General features: G+C 39.0%; 1 protein-coding gene across 1 annotated transcript in view; it reads left to right on the top strand.

Moving 5' to 3' along the window:
* LOC132819766 (proteasome activator complex subunit 4-like) overlaps positions 1–26,058 on the top strand; it is a 190,210-nt gene that overhangs the window by 40,631 nt on the left and 123,521 nt on the right. Inside the window, exons 5-10 of the mRNA XM_060831502.1 lie at positions 5,061–5,210; positions 10,160–10,223; positions 13,437–13,511; positions 13,774–13,896; positions 19,104–19,196; positions 23,240–23,505. Of these exons, the coding sequence (XP_060687485.1) occupies positions 5,061–5,210; positions 10,160–10,223; positions 13,437–13,511; positions 13,774–13,896; positions 19,104–19,196; positions 23,240–23,505 (771 nt within the window). The remainder of the gene's footprint in view (positions 1–5,060; positions 5,211–10,159; positions 10,224–13,436; positions 13,512–13,773; positions 13,897–19,103; positions 19,197–23,239; positions 23,506–26,058) is intronic.

Raw genomic sequence — 26,058 nt, 5'->3', positions numbered from 1 at the left:
CTTCTTGGGATGTGAAAATTTGCCAGCATAGAGTCATGTAGAGACGTGCAGCACGGAAACAGACCCTTTAGTCCAACCTGTCCATGCCGACCAGATATCCTAACCTAATGTAGTCCCATTTGCCCTCTATGCCCTCTAGTTCTGGACTCTTGTCTATTTATCCTATCCAAGCCCTTCATGATTTTATAAACCTCCATAAGGTCACCTCTCAGCCTTCAATGCTCCAGGGAAAATAGTATTATTCTATTCCGTCTCTTCCTATAGCTCAAATCTTCCAACCATGGCAACATCCTTTTAAATATTTTCTGAACACTTTAAAGTTTCATAACATCTCTTTGATAGAAGGGAGACCAGAGTTGTGCGCAATATTCCACAAGAGGCGAAATGACCTCCCAACTCCTGTACTCAATAGTCTGACCAATAAAGGAGGACATACCAAACATCGCCTCCACTATCCTATCTACCTGTGACTCCTCTTTCAAGGGACTATAAACCTGTATCCCAAGGTCTCTTTGTTATGCAACATTTCCCAGGGCCTAACCATTGTGTATAAGTGTATTTTACTTGCCATCTTTCTTAAATAGTAGCATCACATTAGCCAACTTCCAGTCTTCCAGCACCTCACCTGTGACTATTGATGTTACAAATATCTCAGCAGGGAGCCCAGCAATCACTTCCATTGCTTCCCACAGAATTCTTGGATACACCCGATTTAGATCCTGGCCAGCACCACCACCTCTAAAGTATGGACATTTTTCAGGATGTCACCATCTATTTCCCCACATTCTATATCTTCCATGTCCTTCTCCGCAGTAAATACTGATGCAAAATACTCATTTGGTATTTCCCCATAGGCTAGGACAATATTTGCTATGCATCGTAATTGCCTTTCAGCTCTTTTAGTTTGCATTTAGTTTTAATCGAGCTGTTTGGGGAGACACTCTGGGGGCAGGTGTAAGTTAAAACTAGGTCTTTTGAACTAGAGGCAGGGGCATGACTATTGCACCACAGGAGTCCATCTCTTTGGTCTTTAAACTGATTAATTAAGTATCCTTTACTTTGTACTGTCTTTCCATATTCTTTTTACCAAATAATTTTCCACTTGAATTAGGCATACTAACTTGTTTGGCAAGCTATTAATAGTATACCTCAGTGTGGCAAAGTTACTCTAATCTGTCTTCAGATTCAAGAGATTGAGCACTTAATCAGGCTTTACTTGGAATGAAATGAATTAATCTGATTAGTGACTAATGTAGCTGGGCTATTTAAGAAGGTCACTGGTACAATGAATAGGGGATATTCATGAATAGTATCCATTTGGAGTTTCAGAAAGCATTTGCTAAGTTCATGAAAGAGACTAGCAAAATAAGAGTGCAGTAGGATGGAGAGAACTTTCTCACTGGCTAGAAAATTCCCAACGGATAGAAAGCAGACAGTAAAGAGTTTAGTTTCTGATTTGAGGGCTAAAAGAAGTGCTGTTCCTATACTCAATAAAAAGTGAGTTGTATATGCATGTTTGCAACTGTTACTAAGTTAGGAGTCTCAATTTGTGTAGATGTAGCAGAAAAAGTCAAAACTATAAAGATAAAGCGTGTGGGATAAGTATGGCAGCTGAAGTTTGTCATTAAGTTAGGCAATTTGATCAAGTAAGGATAAATAGAAATTTTTTAAACTGAGAGATAGCAAAGAACAAAGTAATTTAGATATGCTTGTACACAGCAATAAGAGTTATTGTGCAGGTCAAAATGTTATCAAAAATACAAAGGCATTGTTGGCCTTTATCTCAAATAGATAAAGTGTAGACCTGATGTTTCTATAAAGTATTGACCATCAATCACCTGGAGAACTGCAATTAGTATTAACCATCATTCCTTAGTATACAGATTGTACCTTTTAATCTGGCAGCCTCGAGACGGACCTTTGCCAGACCATGGGAGGTCATCAGTCAGGGTCAGCACAGGAGTTTTTAAAAGTACGGTGTATCATAAAATGAGACAAAAAGCCAGTTATTTTAAGAAATATAGACGTTCTATTTACCTTGTCATTAAAATTCCCAAAAAACTGAAATTACTGCGAGTTCTTCAGAAAACTGAAAGTACTGGTGGGTTTGCAATGGCAGAATATGCCAGACTAATTTGGGTGCTGGAACATGATGTGCTAGGTTAATTTTTGTCTGTATATTTTCCTTATGTGATATGAGCACAGATGCACTAGAACAATATCATGGCTTGAATGCATAAATTATGAGGACATTATGCACAAATGTGTCTTACATTTCTTTGATTATTAAGGCAGTGGTGATCAAATTGAGGTATTTACAATTAGTAAATTTTTTGACAGGGTAGAATACAGAACATTTCAGGTGCAGAGAAACCAAAGTGAGGAACTGTGATCTTAATGGTACAGTCATGCACACTTGTTACACAGTAGAATGACCTGAGCTGGGGTTCTCAGCTGAGGCATAATACCTTGCTCAGTGCACTTTGGTAGAGTTGGTACGATTATTCCACCAATCATTGATATGAGTGAATCTTTGACTATCCGTCTGTTTTCTGGAGAGGTAAAGCTGAGGCATTCGGTCGGTTCTGATTTAACGCGATAGTTCCATTCTTGCGCCATAAGAAAATCGTGCACTAGCCGTGCCATTTAAACTAATGAGGTTGGAATCGCATTATAGCCAATACATGTAAGGAACGTTTGCATTCAACAAATAAGTCCAAATTCTTCAAACATATTAAAGCCAATTCATATTGAAGAAGCACACGTTAAAGCAGAACCGACTGTACTCCAAACAGCTTATGTCTATGGTTGGACTTCTATTTGGTTATCACTAATGCCAGTTCCATTTTACCATTTCTTTTGATGATATCCCAATATTGATGCATCTGAGCTTACACCTTTAGATATTGATATTAGTAATGTTTGAAGTAACAGTTGTTTATATTACCATCCTATCATCTTATTCTTACCACACTACAAGAGCAAATGATGGAGCAGGAGTAGACTGTATAGCACCTAAAGCTTGTACTGCTATTCAATATGATTATAGCAGGTCTTGGACTTCAGCTTCACTTTCCTGCCGACACCCTGTATCCCTTGATTCCCTGAGAGACCAAATACCTGTGTCTCAGCCTGGAATTTCAGCAATGATGGAACTCCCACAACTTTATGCGGTTGAGTATGCCAAAGAATAGCAAAGTGAGTGGAGGGCTGACAGTGCTATCAAGAGACAATTGCTTAGCATTAACTTGTTTGCTCGCTTTTGGATTCTGGAAGGGCCACCTGACCTCGCGACAGTCTTGATCCAAACATGGACCATAGAATGGAACTCCGAAGGTGAAGTGTGTGTCGCAGCAGTTAATCAAATATAATATTCAGAAGCCCTAATAAAGCTGAGATCAATGCGAATTGAAGGAGAAGGGTGGGTTAATCTATCTGCAAGTTTGTTATATCTAACATGTAGGAAGATCATTTCGTTATTGTTGGTCAATCACTCAGTCCTAGTATATTACTCTTCTTCAGGAGAGTGCCTAAGGCTCAACCACTTTCCGTTGAGAAGGGGTGGGCGTTATTTGCTGCTGATTGTGCAGTTCACAACTGCTGAGATGCCCAATAGTCAGTGTTCATGTATGAAAAGACAAGGGCAACATACAGGCTTGTGTTGATAAGTGGCATTTACCATTTGCATCAGAAATGCTAGACAATGACTGTCTTAGAAAAGAGAGGATTTAACCATGTCCCTTTTACATTCAATAGCTTTACCATCACCGAATCCTTCACAATAGACTTGTTAAAGATTCAGCAGAAACTGAACTGGATCGAGCTACACAACTTCCTGCTGTAACTCAGTTAGGCTCCTTCAATCATACATTCGAACATATTTTGCAACCTAGGAGGACAAGGAGAGCAGTTGCACCGAAACACCATCACTTGCAAGTTTCCCACCAAGACACACACTATTCTAACTTTGAACTATGTCACTGTTTTTTGCTATCGTAAGGCTAAAATCCTGTGCTTCAATTTGAACAGCACATTGGGAATATCTGTACATCAAGGTCAGTACTGGTTAGAGAGGGTGTTTCACCTTCTCAAGGGCAATTGCACACGGGCAATTGATGCTGACCTGCTAAGAAAAGATTTTTTAAAAATCATAATCATCAGGTGAAGTAATTTCTCCTGATCTCAAACTCATCAGCCCTTGTTGGGCGACTCTGACTATGTGTTTTAAATTTCTTGACGAGTAGAAACAATCTCTCAACCTCTACCATATCAAGCTCCTTCAGAATTTTGTGTTTCGATGATATCAATTCTCAATCCTCAAGTCCGGAGAATATAGGCATGTTTACGCAGCCTCTCACTTGGGACAATCCTCTCAGTTCTAGGACCAACCTAGTGAACCTTCTTTGCGCTGTTTCCAATGTGAATCTACCCATAAATATGGCGACTAAAGTTGCACACTATATTTCAGATGTGATCTCCCCAAAGTCTCATGGTATGACATCTTTATCACACCTACTGCAATGAAAATCAACATAACATTTGCTTTTTATGTTTTTTGCATGAGTACAATAAAGTTCTTGTTTGAATTACTGGATGTGAAATGTTGGTTAGTGTAGAAAGCTGTGATACTAGACAAATGCTACTAGAGGCAAGAATTTGATTGTGTAAGCGAGATTATCCTAGGTCCAAATGTACAAAAACAAACATTTGGTAAAGATTGTTCTGAAGAAATTGATGACTTATTTAGGCACAGTAAATATTCATGAACTATTAACTCCCAGATGAGTATATATGTATTTATTTTTCAACTAATTGATTTCAACTGTTGATATTCTTTCTGTCAAATGGACAGTGGATTTTTTAAAAAACATTCTTTTGTTTATCTGAATTCTGCAGCTCTTTGAAGTTGCTATGAACAATTATTAAGGGACAGATTAAGCTCTATTGTGAAGTAGTGTCTGGCTTTGAACATTTTAAAATATTTTAAATTGTGTGAGGAGTACTGTTAATGATATTGTGTTAGGAATGGATTTTTGTAACCAAATTTTTTGTTTATTCAGGTATTTTCCAAATGAAGCTACAGCAGAGATGTTAGATGAATGGAAGCCATTGATGTGTCCTTTTGATGTTACTATGCAGAAAGCAGTCAGCTATTTTGAAATGTTTCTTCCTACCACGCTCCCCCCTCATCTGCATCATAAAGGATTCAGGTGAGTATGCAGATCTTTTAGTATACTGCTTTTATATTTTTTTTCTTCCCTGGTTTCTCTCCCTCTTTTGTATAGCATTCTCAGGCTCTAAAAGATTAATTTCTTGGACCTCTGTATTAAGACTCTCTCTTTTAAAGTGACTGGAGGTGCACAGGCAATTGTAATTCAATCCAGATTTGTTCATTTTTGTTGGACAAGCAGATATTTTTGTCTAGCACTTTCCAGTGATGGACTAACCAACATTGATAACCCTTTGTTTAAAAATTGTTCTGAAGCAGCAGATATAAATTTCAGAAAAGACGATTGCAGATGAGTTTAATGGAATTCTTGATGATATTGTGGATGTGGAAAATGTAGCCATGAATCTTCGGAAAGCCTTTGATAAGGTTTCGCACAATGAAAACTAATGGAGCCACTGATGGAATATAGAATTGAAGGAAGAAAATACATTTTCTTTAATAATAGAAGTGAGGAAGGGTGAGAAGTTAAGCTTATTTTCTCAAAGTTGGAAGTGTTTTTTTTTTGCAGATAACAACAGCATGTCCACATGTTTTGGATGTGAATGAAGGAAGTGTGTTAGTAAATTTGCAGATGATACCAAATTAGATTGGAAAATGTAATGGTCAGTGAAGAAGATTTTCTCCAAGTACAACAGGACCTTAATCAGATGGGCTGAGGAGTGGCAGATGGAGTTTAATTTAGATAAATGTGAGGTGTTGGATTTTGATAAGTCAAACCAGGGCAAGACTGACACACTTAAGGGTAGGGCCCTAGGCAGTGTTGCAAAACAAACCTGGGGTGCAGCTGCATAATTCCTTGAAAGTGGAATCGCAAGTAGATAGGGTGCTGAAGACATTTGACACGCTTGCCTTCATTGTTCAATACATTGAGCAAAGGAGTTGGGATGTCATGCTGTGGCTGTACAGGATATTGGTGAGGCCACTTTTAAAATACTGCTTACAAATCTGATTGCTCTTGTATAAGAAGGATGTTGTGAAACTTGTAAATCTTTTCTGAATCCTTTCAAGAATGTTGCCAGGATTGGAGAGTTTGAGCTACAGGGAGAGGCTGAATAGGCTGGGGCTTTTTTCCCTGGTGCGTTGGAGGCTGAGGAGTGACTTTGTAGAGGTTTATAAAATCACGAATGGCATGAATAGGGTGAGTAGCAAAGATCTTTTCCCTAGGGTGGGGGCATCCAAAATTACAGGTCTAGGTTCAAGATGGCGGAAAGGTTTAAATGAGATCCATGGGGCAATTTTTTCATGCAGAATATGGTGCATATATGGAATGAACTGCCAGAAACTGGTACAATTACAAAATTTAAAAGGCATCTGGACAGGTATGTGAATAGGAAGGATTTAGAGGGATATGGGCCAAAGCTGAAAATGTGTTGCTGGTAAAGCGCAGCAGGTCAGGCAGCATCCAAGGAACAGGAAATTCGACGTTTCCCTGATGAAGGGCTTTTGCCCGAAACGTCGAATTTCCTGTTCCTTGGATGCTGCCTGACCTGCTGCGCTTTACCAGCAACACATTTTCAGCTCTGATCTCCAGCATCTGCAGACCTCACTTTTTACTCTGATATGGGCCAAATGCTGGCAAATAGGACTGGATCAGATTGGGAAGTCTGGTGACTGTGAATGAGTTGGACCAAAGGGCTTGTTTCCATGCTGTTTGACTCTATGATCGATAATATCCAGCAAGGTTCTATTCGGGAATCTCAGGTTCACTTTATGATAAGTTTGACGTCTGGCTAAGTGGGCTAAGTTTACAGATCATGCAATAATAGTCACTAAATAACTCAAGGTTACAGATGTTGTGCCTACCACACAGTGTGTTTAACTCTTATACCTAGTAAAGGAATAATAATAAACAATAATGTTTATTAACCGCACTTAATACTATTCCAACAAAATACACTGCAAACTGACAATTTACACTATAAATCTAATCAACTATCTTGTGCTTTAACTTTGGATGATCATATACCACCACACTAGATCTTGGCCTTGATCCATGTGGTGATGATTGTCTGGTTGTCTTCTCCTGGTGGTCTCAGGGGTGTCTTCAGTGATTGGTCTTGAATTACTGCCTCTGAGGATGGTGTTGCAGCTCTTATACTTAGTAGTTGTTCCAGCCCTTTTAGCAGGGTCTTTAATGTCCTCCAATACATCAATCAGGACCCAACCAGGCCTTGACCTGTCGATGGCAGGATGGTCCTTAAGCATCCATTTCTGGACGCATTGGGTGCACATGGGTCAAGTAGCCCTCTCCAAATAAAGGTATGAGGTGCCCCTGTGTTTGTGATTGTCCTGGGCATGGCATGGAAAGTTGTATTGTCTACAGCTGTTGGGTCAGTTGGATACTGTGTGTCTGTAGCTGCAACCTATCTGGATTCTGCAGCACTTTGATCAAGGCTTGTCTCAAGTTCTTCTAGGAGAAAATGAAGACTGCAGATGCTGGAGAATAGAACTGAAAATGTGTTCCTGAAGAAGGGCTCATGCCCGAAACGTCGATTCTCCTGCTCCTTGGATGCTGCCTGACCTGCTGCGCTTTTCCAGCAACACATTTTCAGCTTGTCTCAAGTTCCCAGCCTGCCTCATTTATTGTCCATTTTCATAAATCCATTATTTTGAGCAGCTCTTCCAGCTGCAAGAATCAATAAGAAGATGGAATGGGTGAAAAAGTCAGATATGAAATGCCATGTCAATATACAATGAGCTTCTGCTTAGCATTGCCAAGCAACATCATTTCAATTTAACACTATTAATAAAATAATCTCAATTTATCCATTTAAAATTTGCAAGTTTTACTTGAACCAAATTTGTCATAGATTTGCTATTCTGTAACCTGCAAAGTAAACATTTCCCTTTTCTGCAGTGTTTCAAATCCTGCCACTCCCCATCTCCTAATGGTTTAACGTTAATGGAATCATGAGGACAAAAAACTTTGATTGAAGTTTAGATTAGATTAGATTACTTAGTGTGGGAGCAGGCTCTTCGGCCCAACAAGTCCACACTGACCCGCCGAAGCGCAACCCACCCAGACCCATTCCACTACATTTACCCCTTCACCTAACATTACGGGAAAATTAGCATGGCTAATTCACCTAACCTGCGCATTTTTGGACTGCGGGAGGAAATAGTCCACACAGTCATTCGCCTGAGGCTGGAATTAAACCAGAGTCTCTGGCGCTGTGAAGCAGTAGTGCTAACCACTGTGCCACCGTGCCGCCCAGGGTTCTATCTCGTGGAAAAGTTAATTGGTGTCAATTGTTTTGCAACTTCAGCTGCTACCTACATAATCAACATCTGTCACCAGATGGGGTCCATTTAAAACTGCTGACTAATTTGAGCATTAACTGTAAATTGTTTCTTTCTTCACAATTGTTTTTATTTGAATATAAGTATTTTGAAATATATAGCATTTTAACAAACTTTTATTAGCTGAAAATAGTACTAAAATTCCTAATGTTGCAGTATTTATTTCCTATTTATTCCTTTTTTAGGAAGTTACTTCAGCTGTGAACACACAGTATTGCATTTGTTTAGAACAGTGCTGTAACTTCTCCATTGGGTATTCTGGTCAAGAAATGTCCAAATGTCCAGTTTTAATATCGAATTCTTTTGAGAACCTTGGATTCACTTTCAAGTCCCGCTGTTTGAGAATGTGGACACTATTTCAACTGAGGATTTAACTGAATGTTGTTCTAACATTTTTTAAAAAAGTATTATGGTGTGTAAGGAAATCCCAGTTTTATCAGCCACAAGCAGCATATCTTGGTTTATAAGTTGATTCCCTGCAACTCTTCTTCCCCCCACCAATCCCACTCATACGTGCTTGCATGCTGTGACCTGCTGTACTTATAGTCAACATGTTATAGGTGGGTGCAAAGGATCAAACAGGTAAAGCAGGCTGTGTTACAAAGATGCACGATAGGATAAGACACACATGGCCGATACCTCCTGCATGGCAAATCTGAGAGATCGTGAACATCCACATTCTTCTGATGATTTACTGCTTTGTTTTGAATGTAAGTCAGCCTCCATTTTTGATAGGGTTTTTGAAGCTTCAAAAGTTGACTAGACATAAAAATCTACAGTAACTCTGGAAGAATATACAGAAGATATGAGATCCTTGGAGGTAGTTCACAAATTTTAAAAGCATCATATTTCATAGTTTGAGATCGTAATGTTTAACAATGGTTAGGGCAGAAAATAAAATGAAATGAATTGTTGGAAAGTGATGTTATTTTGGGATGAAATTTGATGATTAAAAAACGTTTCTCGTAGTAGAACAGAGAATGAAGTGACACAGATTAATTTCAAGTGATTTAGGACTGAGTGCAAGAGAAACTGTTAATACTGAGTGCTGCAGAGCAGAATCCAAGAATGGAGTTGATGGTTGAAGCAGAGAGAAACATAGAGATATAATGAGAAATGGTATATCTTCACATTCTTCAATTTGATAGCAACCCTATCGAAAACTAATTTAATGCATTCAAAATTCATTTACTGCACATTTATCAGCTTTTTGTGCTATTTGTAATAAAATCTGTCTATTTATCATTGGTGCTGGCATTCTCTTGGTAGAGTCACAGTCATGTTTCACTATGAAAGAGTGAACTTGCATTGTGCTTGTTTTATTGAAGTACTTTGCATTGTAAAAATGAAAACAGTTTACTATAGAAATATAGAATATCACTTTAAAATGGGAGCTTAGTTCCTTCAGTTGTCCTGAGTTCAAATATTTCCTACCCTCAAACCTCTGTCACTTAACGACTACACTTGCTCTTTACGCCCCATGTGATCAATTGCAGGAGATCAGCTCATTGAATGGAAATGTGCAGGAATCTACATGTATCTTAACTCAAGGGCAGTCATTGTTTATTGATGTTGCAATTGCTGATCTGTTTTCAATAATGTATTTTGAATTTTTTTTATTTCCTGCAGGCTTTGGTTTGATGAATTAATACACCTTTACATCACTGTTCAAAACCTCCCTCAATGGGAAGGGGTAAGCCAATCATTCCATTAATTTTTTTTTAAAAAAAACTGACACTCCTTTACAGAGGAAATTATTTGAAGGACACCGGGTGGGGAGTATTTTGTTTGGTTAATCGAATGCCGGATAGCATAGCTTAGCCAAGCATCAAGATCTTGCAAATCAGATAATTGAATGCTGGATAATCGAGGTTCCTCTGCATATGCCTTTCACGACTGCAGAGTGCTTGATGGTCAATGAAGGGCTTTAAATCTGTAGTCTTGTAACATTCACATGGCAAACTCTAACACAACAATGCAATACTGACCAGAAACTGTCAGGGTTAATTTGATGGATAGGTAATGACCAGGTCACTGGGAGTAACCTTCCCCTTCTTTTGCAGAATTATGGAATGGGATTTTGGTTAACCAGCTGAGGAAGCAGAGGGCTTCAGTTTATTATATAATTTAAAGATGGCACCTTAGGCAATGGAGCCTTCCTATCTTACTGGGCTGTAATCTTGGCCTTAATTTTGTCCTCCTGGAGTGGAACTTTTGACTCTGATGGGAGAGCTCCCAATGGAGCCACAGCTCACCTGTCTAATAATGAAAGTCCCTTGAAGACATCTGCAGATGTTGATTAGCTGACAGTATCCAAGTCTAAATCTCAGGAAAACAGTTAAAAATTACCATTATCCAAAAATGTTAACTCTGCTTCTCGCTCTGATGATATTGAATATTTCCAGCATTTTCTGTTTTACGGTTAACCTGTGTCCTCTGCATCTCAAAGATCGATTCCCTTCACCTCCATCCACCTCTACCTTATCCCACAAGCTGACAAGAAACATCACTGCTAAACTTTGACTATTCCAGAACTCTTCTGGATGGTATCTGTTCTTCTAAAATGTTGTTTCCTATCCCAGCACCAAGGTGCACATGGAAACTATTGACTTATTCCTTGTTTACCAGAGATTCAAAAGTTAAAATTCCCAAAGTTGTTCAGATCTCTCCATGGCCTCGCTCCATCTGATCTCAGTAACCTTCTCTAGTGTTGCAGCACATAGAATTCAAATTACTAGCATCATTGTAAAGCAGTTTTTGTTTGGAATTTTGCAAATGAAAGGTTTGAATTGTTACAGATGAATTTAAGCTTAGAGTAATGGATTCATACAGCTTGATAATGCCATTCCTAATCGCAAGCTAAAACTCCTCCCACCTGCCTGCTCCTGGCCCATGTCCCTCCAAACCTTTCATATTGTATTTGACCAAATGTCTTTTAAGTGTTATAATTGTGCCCATATTCACCACTTCCTCAGGAAGTTCATGTCACACGAACCACCTTCTGTGGAAAAGATTTGCCCCATATGTCATCTTTAAATCTCTCTCCCCAACCTTTAAAATGTGCCCCCTAGTCTTGAAATCCTTGATCCGAGTGAAAAGACAACTACCATTAACTCTGTCTATACCTCTCTTTTATAAACTTCTTTCGGGTCGCCTCTCAATCTCTTCTGCTCCAGTGAAAAACGTCCAGCCTATCCAGTAATTCAAACCTTCCATACACGGCAGCATACTGGTAAATGTTTTCTGAACCTTCCTACAAATAATATCCTTCCTACAGAGCCATTTCTGGAACATGTCATTAGAGTTAATGTTTTTGGGATCATCCATAAAGTGATGAAAGCATTATAGTTCCAAAAGCTGTAGTTATTGAGTTCAGTGTACTTTTTATTTGCTTAAATTTTCTAAAAGTGCCCAAGTCGGCTTCATGAGAGATGATGGCATAGTGATATTAAGGCTGGATTGGTAATCCAGAGACACTAGGCACGTAGGTTCAAATCCACTTGTGCAGATATGGAATTTGAATTCTAAAAAACTGGATTTTTAAGGCAGGAAACCATTGTTGTCCTTATCTGGTCTGACCTATGTCTGACTCTGGACCTACAGGAATGTGATAGATTCTTAACTGCCCTCTGAAATGGCCTAGTAAGCCACTTGGTCATATCAAGCTGTTAATCCTTCCATTTAAAAAAAATGACAATTGCACGTTTGGCGGTGGTCACCCTGCACAGTTGTCTTTGTAAACATTTAATGACAAACCACAAAATTGGAAGAGTTGTCTGTCAGACAGTTAAGTAACAGCCTGACAACCATACTGAATCATACTTTGGATACAGTTTCCTAGACACTGCTATCTAAAAAATCTTGGCAGGACAGATGGCGGCATAATAGTATCCTGTCAGGATGGAATTGCTCTAGGAATCGTCTATTGACTTCAGACCCTATGTATTGTGGTGACATCAGATCAAACATGGGAAAGAAAACCTTAACTGCTACTGACTGCTGTCCCTACCTCAGCTGATAATTTGGTGCATGTTCATATTGAACACCACTTGGAGGAAGCTCTGAGGATGGCTAGGGTGCAGAATGTGCTCTTGGTGGGGCATTGATGTTCATTCCAAAGAATGATCTGACAGCACCATTACTGACCAAGATGGTCAGGACCTAAAGATAAAGTTGCTACATTTGGTCTGCAACAATATTTGAGAGAATAATGAGGGAAAAACATAATTGACCTCATCCGTACAAATGCATCTGTCCATAACAGTATCAGTACCATCTGTTATCCTTATGAATATCCTCCATTATGTTATGTGGCACTACCGCCATGCTAAATGAGAGAGATTTCAAACACATGTTGCAAATTCAATTGGGCATCCATGAGACTGTGTGTGGGCTAAGGGTTAGTGAAATTTTACTCCCCACTCAAACTGTAACCTTGTGGCCTAATCCCAACTCTACCATTTATCATCGAGCCGAGTGCTCAGAAACAGTAGATAAGGCAGCATCTGTGGAGAGAAAGCAGAGCCAATGTTTTGGGTCCACTGATCCTTCAGAACTGGGGTGAACTCTGGTTCAGTGAAGAGTGCAAGAGGACATGCCAGGATTGGCACCAGATTAGCCTAAAGATGAAGTTAGTCTGAGACTATTTTGCATGCCAAATGGACTACAGTAGCTCTAACAAGGCAGCTAGCTGCCACCTTCACGAGAAATGTAGATGGGCAATAAATCTGCCTGACCAGCAAATCTTTCATCACCTGAATGAAATTTTGAAAAAAAAAGCTCTAATTGTATGCTTTCTGATCATGGACTAAATGTTCAATAATTTTAAGGAGATTTTTCTTAATTGATATTTACTTGTTCATAAAGTTAATGCATTGGAACTTGAAGATTTGTTTTCTGTTGATAGAATCTGGTAAACCTGTTTGCACGCTTGGCTATGGATAACATTGGGTACATAGATTGGGATGAATACATTCCAAAGGTAAATTACTTTGCTGTTTTCAGGTATATTAGCTTGTGTTTTTGGAGCTTGACAGTATAAATAATTGAAAGTTGTAATTGTCAAAACATTTTAATCAATTTTATTATTGCCTATTTTGTAGTTGATTATCAGTGATCATCTATTACAAGAAAAGATGCTGTTACAATTTTTATCCTATCTTTGTGTGTTCATTGTTTTTTAAATAAAATTAAAGTTGTGTTTTATATTAAATTGTTTATTGAATAATTTACGTATATTCCAGATTTTCACCAGATTTTTGAGAAGCTTAAATCTGCCAGTAGGAAGTAGCCAAGTTTTAATTTCCAAATATTTGTCAAGTGCTTATGATATTGGCCATGTGGTGGTTTGGATCACTTCCATGCTGGTTAGTATTTGATTATGGATTTATTGCAATTCATAGCAAATTCTTTGTTTTATTTTAAGTATTTTGTTTGAATTATCTTTGTGGTGAAGAAGCTATATTATTTAAAGTTTTATTCAATCTCTCAGTATACGTGGAGTCATAGAGAGAGACAGCATGGAAACAGACACTTCAGTCCAACTTGTCCGTGTCGACCAGATATCCTAAATTAGCGTAGTCTCATCTGCCAGCATTTGGTCGATATCCCGCTAAATCCTTCCTATTCATGTACCCATCTCGATGCCTTTTAAATGTTGTAATTGTACCAGCCTCCATCCTTTCCTCTGGCAGCTTATTTCATACAAGCACCACCCTCTGTGAAAAAGTTGCCCCTCAGGTTCCTTTGAAATCTTTTCCCTCTCACCCTAAACCTATGCCCTCTAGTTATGGGTGCACACCTTGTCACCTAACTCTATCCATGCCCCGAATGATGTTATAAGCCTCCGAGTTCACTCTGCAGTCTCTGATGCTCCAGGGAAAACCAGCCCCAGTCTATTCAGCCTCTACTTATAGCGAAACTCCTCAACCTAGCAACATCCTTGTAAATCTTTCCTGGACACTTTCAAGTTTCACAACATCCTTCCAATAGGAGGGAGACCTGAATTAAACCATAAGACATAGCAGTGAAAGTAAGGCCATTCATTCCATTGAGTCCACTGTGCCATTCAGTCATGGCAGATGGACATTTCAATGCCTCTTACCCACACTTTCCCCGTTTGCCTTAATTCCTTGCGAGATTAAGAATTAATCAATCAATGCCTTGAAGATATTTAATGTCGTATCCTCTGCTGCGCTCCATGGCAATGAATTCCACAGGCCCACCACTCTCTAGCTGAAGAAATGTTTCCTCATTTTCATTTTAAATTGACCCCCTCTAATTCTAAGGCTATGCCCAGGGGTCCTAGTATCCCACCCTGATGGAAGCAAATTCCCAGTGTCCATCCTGTATGTCATGCATTATCTTAGTTTCTATCCCCTCAACCTTCTAAACTCTAATGAATGCAATCACAGGATCCTCAGCCGTTCATTGGATGTTAGGCCCACCATTCCAGGGATCGTAAATGTGAATCTCCAATGGATATGCTTCAGTGCCAGTATGTACTTCCTGAGGCGTGGGGCCCAAAACTGGACACGGTATTTTAAATGGGGCCTAACCAGAGCTTTATGAAGTCTCAGTAGCACATCACTGCTTTTACATTCCCACCCACTTGATAAATGACAAAATTGCATTTGTTTTCTTGCAGACTCAACCTGCAAGTCAACCCTTAGAGAATTCTGGACTAGCACTCCCAGATCCCTTTGTTGTTGGACTTTATGAATTTTCTCACCACTTAGAAAATTGTCCTTGCCTGTATTCTTTTTTGCAAAGTGCAAGACCTTGCATTTGCTCACATTGAATTTCATCAGCCATTTCTTGGGCCACTCTCCTAAACTGTCTAAATGTTTCTGCAGCCTCCCCACCTCCTCAGAACTACCTGCCTGGCCACGTAACTTTGTATCATCGGTGAATTTTGCCAGAATGCCCCCAGTCACTTCATCCAAGTCATTAATCTATAAAGTGAACAGCTGCAGCCCCAACACAGAACCCTGTGGGACACACTTGTCACTAGCTGCCATTCCAAAAAAGAACCTTTTATTCTAAGAATTTAGAAATCTCTCCTTAACGATGGATTCTAGAATTTTGCCTACAACTGAGCAATACTTTTCCATCTTTAGTCTTGATCCTTTCTTGAAGAAGGGGGTTACAACAGCAATTTTCCAAGTATCTGGGACTTTCCCTGACTCCAGTGATCATTTTGAAAGATTACAACCAACACCTGCACTATTTCCTCAGCCACCTTCCTCAGATCTCTAGGATGTAGCTCATTGGGGCCAGGAGATTTATCAATTTTTAGACCTTTTAGCTTTTCTAGCACTTTCTCTTTTGTAATGGCTACCATACTCAACTCTGCCCCTTGACTCTTGTTAATTGTTTGGATATTACTCATGCCTTCCGCTGTGAAGACTGACACAAAGTATTTGTTAAGTTCTTCAGCTATTTCCTTACCTCCCATCACTAGCCTTCCGGCATCAATTTGGAGCATCCAATGTCTACTTTTGCGCCTCGTTTATTTCTTGTGTATCGAAAGGAACTTTTGCTATGATTTCTAATAGTACTGGCTTGCTTACTTTCATATTTGATCATCTCCTTCCTTATTTCTCTCTTTGTTATCCTCTATTTGCTTTTGTAGTCTTCCCAGTCTTCTGATTTCCAGTGCTCTTGGCCACTTTATAGGCTCTCTTTTTCTATGATACATTTCCTGCCTTCCTTTGTCAGGCATGGCTGTCTAATCCTCCCCGGGTAATCTTTCTTTTCTTTGGAATGAACCGTGTGCTCAATTACACCCAGAAGCTCCTGCCATTGTTGCTTTACTGTCTTCCTGATAGGCTCTGCTTCCAGTCGATTTTCATCAGTTTCTCTTTCATGCCTTGTAATTACTTTTATTTAATTGTAATACCATTACATCTGCTTTTGCCTTCTCTCTTTCAAACTGCAGACTGAACTCTACCATATTATGATTGCTGTCTCCTAAGTCTTCCCTTACTTTAAGATCTTTTATAAAGTCTGCTCATTACATAGCACTAAGTCCAGAATAGCCTGCTCACTTCTGGGCTCCATCACAAGCTGTTCCAAAAAGCCATTCCATGAATTTCCTTTCTTTGGATCCAATGGGAACACCATTTACCCTGCTCGTTGGATGCTGCATGAACTGCTGTGCTCTTCCAGCACCATTGATTCAGAATCTGGTTTCCAGCATCTGCAGTCATTGTTTTTACCTAACATTTACCCAGTCCATTTGCATATTGAATTGCACGCAGTATTCCAAAAGCAGCCTAACCAATGTCCCGTATAGCTGCAGTGTGACCTCCCAACTCCTATGCTCAATGCTCTGACTGTTAAAGTGCAGATTTGCGAGAGCCCAGGGAATCCCTTGTGGACTGATACCTATAAAGCCTCACTCTTGGTTCAACCCGGAGATCATACTCTTTGGAAGTTTGGAATTAAAAACCTCTTACAGACAGATTAGTTTAATTTTAGTCATCCCCTTTATTCACTAATAGCATCACTGTCACAACATAGCACTGATACCTATAAGCTAAATTAAGTTCTAAGAACCTAGGAGAGTAGGGTACCAGCTCTTCAATCGCTCTAGCAGGCTACTCCGATATACTGATACAAAGTGGCTTCCTTTATACAAAAGTTTACAAAAGCATTGCATGTTCTTAATTAGACAAATTACAGTGAAAGACAGTAATTCATAAGGAAGAAAAGTTAATTGACAGATTGTGTGCGCTTAACTGATCACTCCTACAGGCCTTGAGCTATCCATCAGGTGGGAAAAACATACCCAGTTGAGTTAGGCATCTGCAGGCGAGATAAGTTCCTATAAAGAAGTACCAGTCTAAATTAAGTGGGCGAAGTCATAAGGTAACCTTGCACAGCTCGCATGTCTGATAACATTGTTTTACGAAATGGCTTCGTATCAAGAAGGGCAAACTTTTGACTATAAAATGGCTTCCTGACCGATTGTGTCAGATTCTCTTCAATGTTGGGTTTAGAATACTTTTAAGCTGGGAGCAGATTCCTGTTCTTTATCTTAAGCACAGAATCATTCTGTCCTGGAGGCTGAAATGTTACTGCAAGGTTGTATTTAAAGTGATTTAATTAGTCTTGAATTAAACATGCCTTTTTTTCAAGTTTGTGATTCACATTCAAATGAGACATTAGATCTGATTAATTAGAATTGACAGTGGAACAGCCCATAAGGTCTGTAGAGTGGTCTGCAAGAACAGCAAGTAAGTTAAGGCTTCATCAATATTATCTTTTAGAGTTTGTATTTAATAAATGGTAGTGGCTACTCAATCTCATAAAGTCCCAAAATGCAATTAAATTCAATCCAAGAGTTAATCTTCTACTGGCTTCAACAGCCTCGGCACTAAACAGGTCTCTCTCTCCCTCTCTCTCTCTATCTATCTATCTATCTATCTATCTATCTCTATCTCTATCACTATCTCTCTCTAGTGTCCTTTTCAAGTCTCAAGTCAGAGCTTTGTAACAGCAAAGATTTTTTTTCTCTCTGACTGCTCCGCTTGCAAGGAGTAATAAGAATCCATTATAATTGGCAGCCACTGATCATTAATTACAAAGGTTTTGGTAGTACCAAGTTTTGTTTCAGGGTCAGAATCAAACACTGTCATTAATTTCACAAGGGAATGGCTGTGAATGCTATCACTTGGTGTCGTGTTCACACAGATTCACTGATGCTAAGGCAAATGTTCTTAATTGTTTTACAGCATCCTGTTATCACATAGTGAGCACAGGTGTCCCTATCTTTTGCTTTCCTTAAGTTCCCCCCCTTTTTCTGAGCCTTCCTACCTGTCTATTTTCTAGTGCAGTAAATGTGTTCTATAATTCAGCATTACATTTTGGTCTAAATGTTTAAAGACAAGTTTTAAGGCTATAGACTTTCTCATGACCAACAAAGGAAAGCGTATCAAATGCTGCCTTCGTTATCCTATCTACCTGCAACTCCACTTTGAAAGAACTATAAACCTGCACTCCAAGGTCTCTTTGTTCAGCAACACTCCCCAGGACCTTGCCATTAAGTGTCTAAGTCCTGCCCTGCCCTACTTTGCTTTTTTTTGTGTCCAATCAGATTTGTTATCGTGACATCATCGTCAGCTGATGAGAAGGCAGGTAAGTGGAGGTGGGGCCACGCAAAGTTCTGCCTTGATCTTATTGAGTAGTGGAGCAGGCTTGAAGGGCCCGATGGCCTGCTCCTTTTCCAATATCTTATGTTCTTAGTGAATGAAGAGAAGGATGTGTTGATGATTCAGCTATTTTTACTAAACTGTTCTGATTCATTTTGCTCACTTTTGCAGCCCCAATCGCTTATTGATCTTGTTTCGCAAATTCCTCAAATAGTGTTATTCGGTTAAAACTGTAGGTAATTTTCAACTGTGAATTTATCTATTAAGGCACGTACTTAGACTGGAGAAAGTAACGTCTTCATATTGTGCAAAATGTTTTTGTCTGAAAATGACTTCCGCTTTGAATTAAAATGTGGTGTGTCATTGGATGTCACTCTGAAACGCAATTTGATTAACTTTCAAATCTTTTAATTTGTTAGGGTGGTCCCAGTAAATTAGCACAGAAGCATTTGAATGGATTTTTTAACAGCATTGCATCCTTCTATCATCCTTCTAATAATGGGAGATGGTTGGTAGGTACTTCTGATTCTTGTTATGCCTGTTTAGCTGTTTACTTATTTCAATGGATTTTCTTGACTGCCAGTACCAATAGTGTGAATTAAATATTCAAACTATACCTAATGCATATCTCAATGGACCTGTTGTAGTATCTCAAAACTGAACCCTGAATAACTCCTATGACTCTTGTACATTTTTGTCTCAAAGTCAGTAGCTTGAAACATCATTGAGCAAGGCTACATAAACATAACTGAACATTCGATTCAAGGAGGAGCAGAATCAGTTGACACTTTGCTGGATAAAAACAGCGTATCTGGCAGTGATGCAAAACAAGTAATATCCAGTTGGCCACATTTAATTCTGGTATTTAATTCTTTTAACTGCAATGGAATTGAATACAGCTGTTCTTGATAAGCCAATCCAATACTGCTTTTGGGCCACCACCCAAGTTGTTTCAATCCTAGGCATGAAAAGTTTTGTCTTTTTAAATGCCTGTATCTTCTGGATGAGGCAGATAATTTTTTTAAGTATTACGTTCAAACTTGTGATACACTCATGGGGAGGTGGGCTTGAACTCAGACTTTCTGATCCAGAGTAGGAACGCTACCATTGTACCACATGGCTTACTCTTCCAATCCAGACAGAAACTAAATTCACTTGTATGCATTGCCAGTAAAGCAGCCCTGCTGTCAGGATAAAGCTTAGAGTTCTAGTCATACAGCGTAGGAACAGACGCTTCGATCTAACTAGTCCATGCCAACCATATTCCCAGACTAAACCCGTCTCACTTGCCTGCGTTTGGCCCCTATCCCTCCAAACTTTTCCTATTCATGTATTTATTGTCTTTTAAATGTTACTCTATCTGCATCCACCACTTCCTCTGACAATTCATTCCACATATGAATCACTCTAAAAAAGCAAAAGTTGGCCCTGTTAAATCTTTCACCTCTCATCTTAAAGATATGTCACCTAGTTTTGAATTCGCCACCCTAAGGAAAAAAAAACTGTCACTATTTGCCTTATCTATGCCCCTCATGATTTTATAAACCTCAATATGGTCACCCGTCAACCTCTTCTGCTCCAGCCTATTTTTATTATTCGATCCCTCATTCCTGGTAACATCTAAATAAACCTTTTCTGAACTCTCTCCAGTTTAATAATATCCTTCCTATAGAAGGGCAAACAGAACTGTGCACAGTACTCTGGATGAAGCCTCACCTGTGGCCTGTACAACCTCAACATCACATCCCAACTCCTGTATGCCAAGGTCTGAGCAATGAAAGCAAGCATTCTAAGTCCCTCCTTAACCATCCTGTCTGTCTGTGATTCAAATTTCAAAGAAAGATGTGCTTGAATTCGGTCTCTGCTCCAAAGCACTACCCAGGACCTGACCATTAATTGTATAAGTCATGCCCTTGTTTATTTTCCCAAAATGCAATATCACATATTTATCCAAATTAAACTCCATCTGCTACTTATCAGCCCATTGCTGCAACTGATCAAGATCTCTTTGTAATCTTAAATAACATTCACTGTCCACAACACCATCAATTTTGGTGTCATCCTCGAATCTACTTACCATGCCTCCAAAATTATCATCCAAATCATTTCTATAGATGGCAAACAAAAGAGGACCCAGTACCAATGTCTGTGGTCCTAGGCCTCCAGTCTGAAAAACAGCTCTTCACAGCTACCCTCTGTCCTATACTGTCAAGCCAATTTTGTATCCAGTTAGCAAGCTCAACCTGAATCCCATGTAATCTAACTTGCATAATTAGTCTGCTGTGCAAACCTTGTCAAAGGCTGAAATGCTATGGAAACAATGTCTCCCGCTCTGCCCTCATCAATCTTTTTGGTTACTTCCTCAAAAAAAAGCAATGAAGTTTGTGAGGCACTACTACCCTCATACAAAACCATTCTGACTATCCCTAAATTGTCCAATGGATTTTGCAGATTTCAGAAACCTGCATGCCAATGCGCATAGCTGGGTATATTTGATATGGAATATAATATTTTTCAGGAGTACTTGGAGCATAGCAGAGAGTTTGCTTAATGTTTTTCACAGTAACTTGGTCTCATTTCTTATAGACTTTATTACTTTAAATAAATGTGGAGTTTATCAAAGCAGGAGTTTGTCATACCGTAGCTTTCACCCCCAACTGGATAAATAGTTTAACGTTCTTTCTTCATCCCTTAATGCTAAACTTTTCTACTTGTTGTAAAATTGGGACATAATTAAACATGTATAAAAATTAGCTGAAAATGAATTGTCCTTTTCAAAGGGAAAAGACTGTCATAACTGAATGTTAGTTTTCGTCCATTTATTAAAATAAAAACAGAAGTTACTTAAATTATTTCCTTTTTATTTCTCCCTACTATTTTTTTCCAATGTTTATATTTGGGACCTTAAAGATTATGTATGGAAAGTTTATATCATTGCCCCAGCTTTGTTTTTAATTTGTTACTTACAATTTTGCTCTATATAACTTTCCTATTGCCTAACTGATATTGCTTTTCCAAAGTTTTTGCAGTGCCAATTTTCCACAATGCACAATTTGAAAACAGACTTTTAGATGGTTTTAGGGCACCTATATTTTGCTACTATTGGTATTTTAACATTCCTTGATACTGAATTTTTTTTCTACTCCACACATTTTATTCTACATGCTTTTTTTAAATTGACAATTAAATCCAAAGGAGGAAATTACATGTAATAAACATGTCAGTTATTAGATTTTATATAAGGATAATAAAGGTAAATTTTAAATGCAGGAAATTATTCATTGTGCTTTTATTAATGCAAGCATGGAGCTATCATTTCTATCTTCCTTTCCTCTCTTTTTTTACATCCTTTTCATACTTGTGTATTTATATATTCCCAGTTGTCTTGCACTTGACTTGGGTCACTGCGTCATAGAGATGAATAGCAAGGAAACACATGCTTCAGTCCAACTCATTCACACCGACCAGATATCCAAAATTAATTTCGTCTCATTTGCCAGCACTCGGCTCATATTCCTCTAAACCCATCCTTTTCTTATATACATATGCTTTTTAAATGTTGTACTTGTACCCGCCTCCACTATCACCTCTTGCTTCTCATTCCATACATGCACCACTTCTCTGTGTGGAAAAAGTTGCCCCATAGGTCCTTTCTAAATCCTTATCCTCTCACCGTAAACCTATGTTCTCTCGTTTGAACTTCCTACCCTGGGGAAAACATCTTGACTATTCACCCTATCCATGCCCCCAAATGATTTTATGAATTTCTGTATGGTCACCCTGTAGCCTGTGACACTCCACAGAAAATAGCCCCAGCCTATTCAGCCTCTTCCTTCAGCTCAAGCCTTCCAACCCTGTTAACATCGTTGTAAATCTCTTCTGAATCCTTTCAAATTTCACAACATCTTTCCTATAGCAGGGAGACTAGAATTGAACGCAGTCATCCAAAAGTGGCCTTACCAGTGTCCTGTATAGCTGCAAGTTGACCTCCCAATTCTTATTATCAGTGCACTGACCAATAAAGGCAAGTGTGCGAAATGCTTCCTTCACTGGGAGATAATGAGGGCCACAGATACTGGAGATCAGAGTTGAGAGTGTGATGCCAGAAAAGCACAGCAGTCAGGCAGCAACAGAGGATCTGGAGAATCGATCTTTTGAGCAGAAGTCCTTCATCAGGAATCATGTCTTCACTACCCTGTCTACCTGCAACTCCGCTTTCAAGAAACTACTAACCTGCAACCCAAGGTCTCTTTGTTCAGAAACACTGCCCAGAACCTTAGCATTAAGTGTATGATCCCTGCCCTGATTTGCCCTACCAAAATGCAGCACCTCACATATACCTAAATGAAACTTCATCTCTCATTCCTAGGCCCATTTGTCCACCTGATCAAAGTCCCATTGTATTCTGAGAAAACCTATCAAGAATTGTATTTGATTTGCATGTGTAATATCTCATATTTAGAACTAATTTTTATCATAATCTGTCACGATTCATGTAAATTCCTCTTTCCTTCCTCTCAATTAATAGATTTGGAATTGATTTATTTTTGAACAGATGAAACTAATGAAATTGTTACAACGCTTGCCTGCTAGTGTTGTGAGAAGATTGCACAGAGAGCGGTACAAAAAGGAAAGTTGGCTAAATGTTGTACCAGATAGCCACAAACTGACAGAGCAGGACATTACTGATTTTGTGGAAAGCATCAAGCAACCTGTATTGCTTGCTATGTTCAGTAAGACTGGAAGTCTGGAGGCTGCTCAGGCCCTTCAAAATTTGGCTTTGATGCGGCCAGAGCTGGTCATCCCACCTGTACTTGAAAAGTAAGTCTTAAATTATGCCTGCCTTTTTTAATGTTTGCATCACTTAATTACTTCTGTAACATATCTGCAAGCCAATAACTTAGTGTCATTGTAAGCAGTTCTGAAAATAATGGTTTAAATCTGTTCAACATATTTAGAATGGATTTTAAAACTTGTTAACAAAATATTTCCTTTTGAAATATCCAAGTGATTCCGTGGTTGTGTCAAAAGATAGCATGCCACAGATTTTGTAAAAGTTGTTATAATTTAGTTCTTAAATTAGCTGGGAATAAATACAAAAGGTTTTTCTACAACATAGTAGTTGCATTCTGGTGCAGCTCTGCATTATAGAAAAATCATGCTTTAGAAACAGTGCTTAAAGTATTAGCGATGTAATTGTGTTACAGTCAATGTACATTTTAAAAGTTTGGGCATTAAAAAGTGTCCCCAATTTGTTAATCATGTTACAGCAAATTTGTGTTAATGAAATGCACATTATAGCAGATTGACCTGTAACCAAAATGTTGTTTTTACTGCAAGGAAGAATCTTGTTTCAGACATGGTTCCATTGAAAAGGTTTCAGGTTTTTATTATTAACCTAGTCCTTAATGTGCAGGAGAAAGTGAGGACTGCAGATTCCTGAAGAAGGGCTCATGCCCGAAACGTCGATTCTCCTGCTCCTTGGATGCTGCCTGACCTGCTGCGCCTTTCCAGCAACACATTTTCAGCTTAATGTGCAGGACACAATTTCAAAATTTGCAGTATTATTAAACTTGGAAATAATGTGAACCACAGACACACACATGTTAATGTAGACTTAAAAATGACAAGTTGGTGGGATGGGGTGATGGGTGGGGGGAACCAGTGGCAGATGAAGTTTAATGTCAAGAAATGTGAAGTAATTCATTTTGGTCAGAAGAAAGTAATAAAAACACAACAACTGAAGGATACAATTTTAGAGGGGCTATGTGGGTGAAATTTTCAGGGCCCACCTGGAGTTTTAAGAAAGGTGGGTGTTGGAGCTTAATTTAGACAGGTGGTTCATGACATTCTCAGAAACCTTTTCAGGTGGGTTGGCTTTCCCAATCTTTGTGGTCTGTGACATCTTGCATTTAATCGCATATCATAAATGTTCGTTCGCACCCTAGCCTGCTGTAATTGCATTACTATATGCAATTATTTTTAGCCATAGTCAGGAAACATGTTTGTTCACAAATGCTACTATATTACATCTCCTCAAGCTTCTCATTCGCTGGGATCAGCGTTGTGACCCTTTGCTAGACAGCCTCCAACGCCAATATGCCTTTCCTTACATAAAGGAACCAAAACTGTTCACAGTATTACAGCTGTGGTTTGACTCAAGCCTTGTTTAGTATTAAGAAGAAATTTTTTAAGCCTTATTTCAAGACTTCATTCTCTTGGAAACAAAAGCCAACGTTTCCATTTTCCTCCATGTTACCAGCTGAATGTGGATGCTAATTTTTTTATGATTCGTGTATGAGGACTCCTAAATCCCTTTATGCTGTAGCTTTTTGTAGTCTTTCTCCATTTAAATAATATTCAGCTTCTCTTCCTGCTATTCTGCATAACCTCACATTCTCGTATTCTATTCCATCTGCCAAGTTGTCTACTTGCTTAACCTGTTAAGTAGAAAGTCAAAAAAAAGTTAAATGCTGATCTTGATTCCACTGCAGACTGTCATCTTCATCACTTACCTTCCCACCTATTTTTGTCCCATCTGAAAACTTGATCATATATTCACTTTAGTCATTTAAGTTATTAATATATATTGTAAATAATTGTGGCTCCAGGACTGATTTCTGAGGGATTGCACGAATGACAGGTCACCATCCTGGAATGCAGCTCCTTATTCTACCTTTTCTCTTTGATTAGAATCGTTAATCATAGGCTCACCACCATGTGGAAACAGGCCATTCGGCCCTACAAGTCCACACCGACCCTCCAAAGAGTAAAGTGCACAGACCCATTCCCCTCCTGTTCTACACTTACCCCTAACTAATGCACCTAACCAACACATCCCTGAACACTATGGACAATTTTACCATGGCCAGTTCACCTAACCTGCATGTCTTTGGATTGTGGGAGAAAACGGGAGCACCTGGAGGAAACCCACACAGATATGGGGAGAATGTGCAAACACAGATAGTTGCCCAAGGCTGGAATTGAAACCAGGTCCCTAGTGCTGTGAGGCAGCAGTGCTAACCACTGAGCCTCTGTGTTGTCCTAGTTAGTTTGATAGTTGTCCATCTATGCTAATATACTACTTCCACACCTTGGGCTCTATTATATTATATCCGCAACTTCCCCTTTACCTATCCTGCTTGTTCCCGCCTCAAAGAATTCCAATAAATTTGTCAGACGTGGTTTCCTCTTTGAGTCCATGCTGACTTTGCTTGATCATACCTGATATTTCTATAATGTCTGCTATTATGTCCTTTCTAACTGACTCTATCATTTTTCCAATAACAGATGTTCAGCTAATTGACCTATAGTCACTTGCTTTTTGTCTCCTGCCCCTTTTGAATAAATGACAAACAATTTTGTGGGACTTTT

Source organism: Hemiscyllium ocellatum, chromosome 10, assembly GCF_020745735.1.
Source record: "Hemiscyllium ocellatum isolate sHemOce1 chromosome 10, sHemOce1.pat.X.cur, whole genome shotgun sequence".
Taxonomy (NCBI): domain Eukaryota; kingdom Metazoa; phylum Chordata; class Chondrichthyes; order Orectolobiformes; family Hemiscylliidae; genus Hemiscyllium; species Hemiscyllium ocellatum.
The sequence above is the reverse complement of the archived record's forward strand: the minus strand, read 5'-3'. Positions and strand labels throughout refer to the sequence as shown.